The sequence below is a fragment of the Tachysurus fulvidraco genome, chromosome 14 (assembly GCF_022655615.1).
Source record: "Tachysurus fulvidraco isolate hzauxx_2018 chromosome 14, HZAU_PFXX_2.0, whole genome shotgun sequence".
Taxonomy (NCBI): domain Eukaryota; kingdom Metazoa; phylum Chordata; class Actinopteri; order Siluriformes; family Bagridae; genus Tachysurus; species Tachysurus fulvidraco.
Window position 1 is genome coordinate 11,051,450 of NC_062531.1, and position 11,236 is coordinate 11,062,685.

The following is an 11,236-nucleotide window of genomic DNA, read 5'->3' on the forward strand; positions in this document are numbered from 1 at the left end:
CCATTTGAGCAATGAACATAGAATGCTTGAAATAAAAAGGGTTTTAATTAATAGAAAATTTTAGCTGAATGAAAAAAAAAGTTTATTGAAATGGCCAAATTAAAATGATTCATCATTTAAACTGTGTAGCTGTGCTAATGCTCATTGGGACACAGTTCATTACTTGATTATAAAATTAATCCCATTCATCATCGTCATCGTCTTCATCATCAAATTCATCTCCTTCATCTAGAAGAAATAATTGATCCTGTTTTACAGACATACTAGCATACAGAAGGAATTAGATGAAATCACTTATGCATATGCATATCAGTTGCTCTAATATGACACATGCAGTTTTCTAGAACAGAAGTTAGTTGAGTGAATAAATTACCTGATGAGTGAATGACTTTACTTCTCTTCTGCATGACCATCATAAGGGCTCCCACTATTCCCTCTTCTGTATCCACTGCAGATGGCGGTGGATCAGAGCTGGCAGTTACCTGGTAACAAAATACCATGTTAGTGTAATGATGCTTTTGATGGAAAATCATCAAAATGATTATTCTTACTGTTTTAAGCTTTGCCCCTATGCGTATCTGGTCCAGCAATGCCCCTCTGCCTCCTCCCATACTGCTGGCTTTTGGAGGTGGTGGGCCACTTCCCAAATTGGGTGCTGGTGCAGCAGGAGGTGGAGGAGGTGGTGGGGGAGGAGGTGGACCTCCTATGCTAGAAATAGCTGGTTGAGGATATGGGGCCATGTGAGAAGTGGGTGTGTCATCAATTGGTGGAGGTGGGAAGGACTCAAACGAGAGAGGTGGTGGTGGTAAATCCTCATCGTATTGTGGCGGTATATCAGCACACTCTTCAGGGAAATCTTCAGGGAGTGTTGGAGGTGGCAGCAAATAACATTCATCGTTTGGAGGTTGTGGTAAGGATCCAGTCCGTCTTCCTGGTAGAGGAGGGAAAGATCCAGCAGAATTTCCAGGAGGCCTGGGGGCCTCTCTTGACACTGGGAGTTGTGGTCCACTTCGCTGTCCTGGAGGTGAGGGTCCACTACCCCTTTTAGGAAGAGGAGGTAAGGAGCCACTTTGTGGAAGAGAAGAAGATGGTGGAATAACTCCTCGATCTCCTCTTGAAGGCGGAAGGGGACCACTGTGCCCTCCTGGTACTGGTGGTAAGGGTCCACTTCTTGCTGAAGGTGCAACCTGTGACCCTGGTGGTAGGGGTAAAGGCCCTCGACGTCCACCTTGTGCCACTGGAGGTGGTGGTCGGGGTTCTGTGTGACCTCCTGAAGGTGTGGGTGGTAGAGCTCGTACTGAAGAGGACCTACTGCCAGTGGATGGAGTTCCTCCAGGAGGAGGTGGTAAGGGCCCTACACGACCTTGAGAGGAAACAGGAGCTGAAGAGTATCCAGAGGGCACTGGGGGAAGAGAAGTCCGACGAACACCAGGAGGTGGAGGTGGAGGCCGTTCTGAAAGGGACATGCAAGTTTGGCTAAATGTACAAAATTCAATTTTACCCATGAACTAAAAGACAATAAATCCACATTTGTTCATAACCTTACCCTGCTGGGTCAATTCCTTTTTAATTGCTTCCATTCCACCCGAGCGCTCAATGACATCATAGATTAGTTGTGAGGTCTCAGAGTCTTGCATATCTGCCTCACTGATTCCAGCACGTGACAGCAGCTTCACCAAATCTGGATCCAGGCTATTGTTGTCCATACCAAGATGGCCAACATGGCTGAAACACATAAAGCATAAATCTTTATAGAGCTTAGTCTTTCTTCACACAACCCTGACTTTGAAACCAAAAGAAAACACCTTCATCTTGTGAAAGGTGACACTTGTTCAGCAAAAACTGAAGCCTAAAATATTTTAGCACTTACGTAAAACCACTAGGTGCTCCAATTAATGCCTTGGATATTTTAGAGCCCTTCTTTTTGCTCTTTTTGTCCTTCTCCTTTTTCTCTTTCTTTGACTTGGTAGGTGGTGCTTCATTCTGAATATTTCCCAACGGAAGACTTCCAGAACCTAGTTTTAAAAGGTTCACCATACATAAGCAATTCAAACTTTACAGTTGCTTAAATAACAATCACAAATTGACTTTATTTGAGACTTTATTGTTTATGAATTACTTACCATTTGGAGGTATTGGTGGCAATGAATCCTCTGAGCAAAAAAAAAAAAAAATGTACAAAATGCAAATACAGTATATACGAAATCATGCTGTCAATCAGCTAACACTACAGACATTCAGTTTTACCTTGGCTGATAGTACGGCCTTTTCTCTGTTGCTTGCCTAAAGAAATCAAACAATAGGAAGTTGCTGTTAGCATTTCAAACCATTAGGCATCCTACCACATCAGATCATTTTAGACAATGATCTACAGATTTCACATGATCAACCTTTTCTTATTCAAGGAAGAGCTTGCTTAACTGACCCAAATGTTTATTTCGCTGGCTGATCTTCTCATCCACTACAGAGAAAAAGTTATCCGCTTCTTCTTCATTTGAAAAATTCAATCCTACCTGGCAGTCCTGAGAAAGAACACACTGAGGTTACAGTTCTTTAAAGGATTCCCACAAAAGCCTATAGTAAAATCAACAGAAAAATTGATTTGAAAACTACTCAAAGAGACAATTTTGGTTTTGAACTTCAACTTCTGAGGCATCTGAGCATAAATGAATTCATGAATTGAATGATATGCACTAATACATAAAATACAGAAAATTAGTTTTCTTTTCTGTCTTTCTTTCTTTCTTTCTTTTTGCTTTGCATTTTCAGCAGTTTCATATGTGTTAAAATGTGTTTACAACAATGAAAAGTCATTGAATACTCACATCAGCTTGGAAAGTGTGGAAGAAGGGCCTGGATCTGTTGTAGCTGAACTGGCTAAAGAGCTCCTGCTCCCATACAAGTTTACCTGCCTGGGAAAGAAACACTTCAAAATAAGTTCAGTATCAGTTAAACAACCCGTATGATAAAATTACAAATAAATAAAATATGATTTAAAAACACTGTATTCTAAGTACTGTGAGTGTATTATGCAGTATATACAATATATATGTTATATTATATATTGTAGGTCTTGGTCCAAAATTGGGCGAAAAGGCGTAAATATAAGTTAAATAAATAACACAAACTTACACAAATTTATATAAACTAAATATGTTATTTGCACCTTTATGCAGTACAAATTAATTAATGTACTTTGCAATAAATCGCATCATGATTTTTAAAATACATTTCAAGCTTACATCCATCCTCTTTCAGTTCAAAAGCATCTCTCTGTACAAAACAACCTTTTGTTTGTTGCTAATATTGGAATTATGAAGGTTGTTTAAATAAAAAAAACTTTGATCAGTGTTTTAGGCCCGTGGTATCTTGTGAACCAGAGTTAATGTATTCAATGATAGAGACTTAAAAGCACTTTTGTACATTGCTCTGGGCTTCTACCAAATGCTGTAAATGTAAATGTTTTATACAGAGAGACACATTTGAGCTAAAAATGGAGGAATATCCATCTCTGAATCTAGTCTTCAGTTTAAAATGTAATGAATTATTGAACATAAACTCAGTAATAAATAGATGAATAGAATAGAAGAATGTACTATACCAACAAAACAGTTCCATAATCATATTAATACAAGATAAAGACATGGCAATAATGCAAATTGGACAATTTAACTGCAATGAAAGACTGACTGCAAAATATACATATATACAGTCAGGTCCAGAAATATTTGGATATTAATAAAGTTATTGTTGATTCATGTGTTATTGAAATGAAATCACAGCATATAATTCATCTCTTCAAAGCTTTCATTTTCTCTCATCTCTTCACAAATCTATTTACGTAGAATCATTTGTTTTTTTCAGTGTTCTTGAGTTTTTGTGTGTGTGTGTGTGTGTGTGTGTGTGTGTGTGTGTGTGTGTGTGTGTGTGTGTGTGTGTGTGTGTGTGTGTGTGTGTGTGTGTGTGTGTGTGTGTGTGTGTGTGTGTGTGTGTGTGTGTGTGTGTGTGTGTGTTATGACACATGGTTCTCAGATCTAGAAGTGTTCATTGAGGTAGAAAAAGGTGATAAATGTCTGTAGTACCGTGAGATTGTAGAGGCGGATGAAGTAGGAGCGCTGAGGATTGTCCTTTACGAAGCAAAGCACTCCTGTATGCTGCAAACTCCAGCTGGCGGGAGTGTGTGGCAGGGCGAGGAACAACTGAACCACCGTTGTACACAGAGACTAGACAACACCACCACGCAACACAACGCAAAGAAAACATCACATATTATTGTATGGTAACATGTGATTTGCTTCTAATCACAAAAGTGTGTGTTTCAAGAGCCGATTAATGTCCAAATATGTTGTGTTTTATTTGGTGATAAATATTTTTCTAGGAAGCTGAATGGCTGGCTGCAAATTGGGTGCATTAAAGGCTACACAGTAGACAAACCATGACAGGAAGTGTCTAGAGCACACTTCCTCTGTCACCCCTGCCCACCACTCATGAAGAAAGTTTAGAGGCAAAGTACATGCCTGTTTTCACACCTCAAGACACATAGCTAGCTTAAGTAGAAGAAAAATGCATAAACACATACATGCATACACACGCGCGCACACACAAACATGCAAAGATGCACACACACACATTCTATGAGAACCAAACATTGAAATTATAATCCCGCTAATCAATGCTATACCTACGTCTATCCCTAACCTTAAAATCAATAACCGAATTTTAAAAAAAAAATAAAAAATAAAAACAACCAAACAAAAAAATCTTCTTCATGGTGACTAGTCAAATGTCTTCACAAGGTCAAAACAGGGCCGTGAGGATATCTGGTCCACAACAATGTAAAAGCTTGATCAAATCCAAACCCCCAGCTATAACTAGACAGAGCTAACAGGCAACGCATAGACCAGGGATTAGAAAGTAAACTCAATTTGTTCCTTGTGTTTTTTTTTGTTTTGTTTTGTTTTGATTTTTAATAATACAATGAAAAAAATAAGTAAAAACTAAGTAATCATTACTATGGAAGACAGATAGCATAGCATTGTGTATGCATTATAGCTTTTCTGATGAAATGTTTAGAAATGGTCCTACAGAAGTAGATTTAGAACTTCCCTATTAGCAGTAAAAAAGAAAGTCATGAAACAGGGCAAACTCATGCACTTTTTTTTTAAATAAAATAATAAACACTATTAAGTTATCTACTGGTACCTGGCTATTCCTTGTATTTTGCCATCAAATTTCAACATATTAGATACTTTATACTTTATCCTTAACAGCGAAACTTGAATCACTTCAAAAAATCAGACCAAAATCAGCACATCCATTCTATCCAATTTGTTCCGAGATCCCAGAACCGCACCAGCATTTCCTCACCAATGAACAGATCTATATTAAAATAGACTTCTGCAAATCTGGAGAATCCCCCAATTTTCTGAAGATTACTTTCACATTGAGAATACATGAGTTCATCAGAGAATGTGACAAATTTTTATATCTTCGTTCAAAATTCAACATACATTCCAATACACAAACATACATATAGTGTAATCTACAACCTTCCAATAACTGTCACAAGAAAAATGTGGTTCATAGTTATATTTTCTTCACAGTTTTTAACCATAACAGTCTTCTTAGTATCTACAATCTACTGAGTCCATTAAGGTATCCTGGTTAAATCCATTCAGCATTAGTATCCAGTTAACTTTCCTTCCCTTTCTTTTATTTCTTCCTTTTTCTTGTTAAAACCTCTGCAGATGCTTAAACTGTAGTGGTTAATGATCACTAACACAGAGGCACTGTTTAGTAGTTGGAAACAGATCTTTAAGAGAATGTTAGGATGCTGACTATCTGGTCCACATGTCATGAAAGCAAAACAATCAAAAGTTTGGAAAAGAAACTTGGGATGTACTGTATCATGATCAGGCTAACCATACATGAGTATTTTATTAGACCTAAGCAAAATAAATTGAGCTTACACTGATTAAGTAAGAGGGAAGGATCAATTAAGCTGTAATACGTTTTGTTTTGTTTTTTAATGAAAGATAAATACATTTTAATAAACACAAATTAGGTGATATCTTATTCACCATAAATCTTTAGCCATTAAATTAAATTCAAATAGGAGGAAAATGCAGTTAAGAACTTTTACAAAAGTTTGTGTCCCCCAAAAACCACCCTGTACCTTTGAGGGGCTGTGTACTTACCTCACACCTCCTGCCCAGCAGATCCTCCACTCTATCATTCTCCTGAACACTGAGCAAACGGCTGCCAACTTTCTCCTGACTTTTGTCTTTTGACCTGCGCTTCATGACCTCCGCTGGTGCTTGCACTACTGTATTCTAAACTGGTTTCAGTATTTTAAAAGAGCTCACTCTCTCTCTCTCTCCTCTCTCTCTCTCTCTCTCTCTCCTCTCTCTCTCTCTCTCTCTCTCTCCTCTCTCTCTCTCTCTCTCTCTCTCTCTCTCTCTCTCTCTCTCTCTCTCTCTCTCTCTCTCTCTCTCTCTCTCTCTCTCTCTCTCTCTCTCTCTCTCTCTCGTGTCTTAGCTCTACAGACCCAACACAACACAAACAGGTTTCTCTTCCTACTTCTGTTCTATTGCTAACAGTGAAAAAAGACTTCTTACAGGAAGTGGACAAGCACGTTTTTTCTTTTCTATTTTCACACACTCACTCATGCTATTGCTACCAGATTTCTGTTAAGTGACATTAGCATGTCACTTAAAAGGCCCAAAAGTATTTTTTGAAATGCAGAAAAGCTGTTTTATCCTTCTTATAGATTAGATAAACCAAATTTTTAAATCCAAATGCATTACATGAATTACATCTCAAAAGACAAAAAGTTTTGCCACTGATTCAGTTGCACTGAATGACAGCAGAACAGGAAGTGCCACTGAAATAACAGGAAGTGTCACTAAAATTAATACAATTTACAGATGTTTTTAAAGATGTTCATAAAGTTGCAGCTTCTGAAATGTCACTCTTCTAGCACTGCTGTCATGAACATGTACAATGTCTATACTACAGTGTTGCCCCAGAGGGAGCTGCAGTGTATTTTCTCTTCTAATCTAACACTGTCATGTTGGTTTAAAAACGTTTTTGAGATATTTTGCTCATTTCTGGTTTATAAATAAAACATTTAAATCATTGAATGTTGGAAACTTTGAGTCAAAGTTAAACTAAAGCTATTGGGCACTAACAAATTTATATAGAGAGAGAAAAACAAAGATTTACTTAGAAAGAAAGAAAGAAAGAAAGAAAGAAAGAAAGAAAGAAAGAAAGAAAGAAAGAAAGAAAGAAAGAAAGAAAGATCAAAAATCACTCATATTTAATCCTAGGGTAAGTGTCTGTATAGCTGTATAGTGGTTCACACATTCTCTTCATGTGCGTATGGGTTCTCTGGTTTCTTCTCATTATGCAAAATCACATGCTTATGCTGGTGTGTGTGTGTGTGTGTGTGTGTGTGTGTGTGTGTGTGTGTGTGTGTGTGTGTGTGTGTGTGTGTGTGTGTGTGTGTGTGTGTGTGTGTGAGTGTGTGTGAGTGTGTGTGTGTGTGTGTGTGTGTGTGTGTTTGTGTGTGTGTGTGTGTGTGTGTGTGAATGTGTGTGTGTGTGTGAATGTGTGTGTGTGTGTGTGTGTGTGTGTGTATGTGAGAGAGAGAGAGAGAGAGAGAGAGAGAGAGAGAGAGAGAGAGAGAGAGAGAGAGAGAGAGAGAGAGAGAGAGATGGACTCACAGCATGCCCATAGATTATTAATGCCTTTCACCCCACGTTTCTGGGACATGCGCCAGAATCATTGCAACCCTGTTTAGGATATCTTACTGAAGAGGAATGACCAGTGATCTCCACCCATTTTGCTATCCAGACCTGTCTGATCCATCCTGATGCCTACTTTGGGTTTGACTTGTGAAAACAAGTTGCTGCTGAAGATGGCCTCACAGAATCAGACTAAAGACACAGGAGATAGTGTAAATGACACCATTTAGAAACCATGAACATGTCTCCAGATGATAAAAACAGTTTCGCTACGATGGCTCATGACAACACTGGATATGAATGTTTAAAGACTGCAATTATCATTAACAGTTTTGCAATGAAGTATCTGTCAGCTTATTACAAGATACTGTACATGTTATTACAAGATACAACTGCAACAAATTTTATGGTTAGACTATATATTGCACAGTTATAGAAGGGAAGTTGGTGACCCAGACTAGAATGAGTTCCCTTTCGAGTCTGGGTTCTATGAAGGTTTCTTCCTCATATAATCTCAGGGAGCTTTTCCTTACCACAAATGCCTCTGGCATGCTAAATAAAGTTATATATTTAAAAACTATCCCCTTAAATTATATATTTCTATAAAGCTGCTTTGTTACAATGCGCGTTGAATTAAATGAACCAACAAATGAAGAAGATTTCAAACTTCTGATAAAAAGGCTAAAAAAGCTAAAGATTTTTTTGTGTGTGTGTGTGTGTGTGTGTGTGTGTGTGTGTGTGTGTGTGTGTGTGTGTGTGTGTGTGTGTGTGTGTGTTGTTCCTCCCACAGTACCCTGAAAATTTATTTTCCAATGAAAATGTATGAAATATTGTTTAAGAATTATTTGTAAACGTTGTTAACCCCTAGAGGGCACTGATGTTTCACATTGTGGTTTGACGACTGAAGACAGATAGGATGGAAAAAGATTACTGTTTCTCAGAATTGTCTATTAACCAGCAACCAGAACTAAGAAATACCTCATTCAAATGTGTAACTGGTTTAGTATTTAACACATGATACTTTTTCCATTTCCTTTTTTCTTTAAATCAAAAAAATGAATTGAATGCAAACATTTATTAGAAACTGAAACAGTTTTAACAAAACTTAAAGAATACAGTAAATGTCAATGCCTCTTCGTTTCCAACACCAAGCAGACATTACAAACAGTGTTGTTTGATTTGACAGTGACAGACAAGGCTGTGTGATGTGATTAGAAAGAGCTTATAGACAAGGGGAAAGGACAAGACAATGATGTGTTTTTAAAGGACACATAGATGCAAGAATCTTTGTAATAAATTTAGTCCTTATTTCCCAATCCAATAAATAAATAAAGGCATTTATACAGTAGATGCACGAGCTCCATTTGAAGTGACCAGCCCTGTGAAGATCCTGAGGCATGAGATGCTCCAGCTCCAACTGAAGTGGCCAGCTTGTGAGAATCCTGAGATATGTAGAGATGCTCCAGCTCCATTTGAAGTGAACAGCCCTGTGAGAATCATGAGGCATCTAGAAATGTACCAGCTCCAGCTGGATTCGCAAACACTCAAGTCAAGTCAAGAAGCCTTTATTGTCACTTCAACCATATATAGCTGACGCAGTACATACTGTAGTAAAATAAGACATTACTCCAGACTAATAGTGCTACATAAGAACAAAAACAGAGCTAAAGGAAACAACACAGAGTTAAAGACTTAAAGTAAGTTAATCTTAGCCACATAAAGTGCATCTGTGCAACCTAGTGCAAACAGTTCAAGACAAGAGACAAGGCAAACAAACAATAATAAACACTACAAGACATTTCACAAAAGACAATACACAAAAGCAGCACCGACCAGAGTACATACTGTATATTCCACGGTACATGTGCAAAAATACTGGAATGAACACTTAATTTAATAGCAGCAGTGAGGTATTGTGATGTATTGTGCAAAACAGCAATTGCCTAATTGTGCAAGACAACATGTGCAAAGAACAGAAACAGTGTGCAAAAACAGCAGGTTAACAGTTTGATATGGGTGGTGTTGTAGACATAGATGTAGATTGGAAGAGTGTGTATTTGGTGCAGATCATTGCAGTCCACACAGTTTTGTGTGTGTGTGTGTGTGTGTGTGTGTGTGTGTGTGTGTGTGTGTGTGTGTGTGTGTGTGTGTGTGTGTGTGTGTGTGTGTGTGTTGTGCTCGATACAGTTCAGTTTAGCTGTTGAAGAGTCTGATGGTTTGTGAAAAGATACTGTTATACAGTTTGGTCGTGAGAGCCCGAATGCTTTGATAGAGTGTGTGTGAGGGGTGTGTGGGGTTATCAACAATGCTGTTGGCTTTGCTGATGAAGTGTATGGTGTAAGTGTCCGTGACAGAGGCTCCAATGATCTTCTCAGCTGTCCTCACTATCCGCTGCAGGGTCTTGCATTCTGAGATGGTGCAGACAGTAATGCAGTTGCGCACGATGCTCTCAATGGTTCCTCTGTAAAACGCAGTTAGGATGGGGGGTTTGGGGTGTTGGATGGTGGGATTCGAACATTCAAAGGGGAGATGCCAACTACATGTGGTCTTTGAAGAACAACATACAATTTGTCAGATTGTTTATGACTATAGAAAGGACATTATTCATAATAACACTTTCAGATGTTTATAATAATTTATAATCACAACCTCCAGTGTCACTCAAATGAGGATAAAGTTCCCTTTTGAATCTGATTCCTCTCAAGGTTTCTTCCTCTTCCATCTAAGGGAGTTTTTCCTTGTCACAGTCACCTCACTCACCTCAGGCTTGTTCATTGGGGATAAATACAAACAAATTTATATATAAGTACGATATTAATCTTGATTCTTTGTACTATATTAATCTCTGTATAATGTTAAACTTTTTATACATTTTGTAATATTTCTTATGTTCTGAAAAATGACAATGTCCAAGCGGTTTATTTTTAAAATTGAATTGAACTGAACAGTGTGAAATTTCATGAGGATCGTGACACTGCCAGGAACCAAAAACTACAGAATTACATTTAAGCAATTCAACTATATATGGTAAAATAGAGCCGTGTAAACGTGTCTGCTGTAGAATTGTTTCTTTGTGAGCTTGATCCTCTGCTTTTTGTATGTTTGACTGTATTCCAGGCTTTTATTTATTTATTTATTTTTTTTACAAATGTGTTCTGAAATCATATTGGTTGAAGGAACAAAACTATGTTAATGTGACTCAACTGAACCAATGTACGAATTTGAAATGAAGTAAATTCAGTGAGCTTTTTTTCACTACATCTCTGCTGCATTAGCTCCATTATGATAGGTGAAACTTTTCATGCACATATGCAAAATAATATTTTTTAAATAAATATTATTTTGTGCTATAGTTCATGCTGTTACAGTAAAGTTATGAAGGAGCTCGTTGTTAGCTAAGATTGAACGTTAAATTGGTTGCTTGCTAGTTAGAGTTACGGCCCAGAGGTGTTTACACATTATACAGCAAATATAGAAAATACACCTAGTAT

General features: G+C 37.7%; 1 protein-coding gene across 1 annotated transcript; it reads right to left on the reverse strand.

Annotated features, from left to right (window-relative positions):
- Nucleotides 1-26: 26 nt before the first annotated feature.
- On the reverse strand, nt 27-6,440 carry wasa (WASP actin nucleation promoting factor a). Its single transcript, XM_027167047.2, has 11 exons — nt 6,198-6,440; nt 4,083-4,223; nt 2,826-2,912; nt 2,426-2,522; nt 2,248-2,283; nt 2,124-2,153; nt 1,871-2,015; nt 1,547-1,725; nt 552-1,453; nt 374-482; nt 27-228 (listed from the first exon to the last, which is right to left on the reverse strand). Exons 1-11 carry the CDS (start codon nt 6,300-6,302, stop codon nt 176-178), a joined length of 1,884 nt encoding a protein of 627 aa, XP_027022848.2. The 5' UTR covers nt 6,303-6,440; the 3' UTR covers nt 27-175.
- Nucleotides 6,441-11,236: the final 4,796 nt, after the last annotated feature.

Coding starts and splice junctions, on each gene's coding strand:
- wasa (XM_027167047.2), bottom strand. CDS start 6,302: ATGAAGCGCAGGTCAAAAGACAAAAGTCAGGAGAAAGTTGGCAGCCGT. Junction 2,913..4,082: donor TCCGCCTCTACAATCTCACG/GTACTACAGACA, acceptor TTTCTTTCCCAG/GCAGGTAAACTTGTATGGGA. Junction 2,016..2,123: donor GCCACCAATACCTCCAAATG/GTAAGTAATTCA, acceptor TTTTAAAACTAG/GTTCTGGAAGTCTTCCGTTG.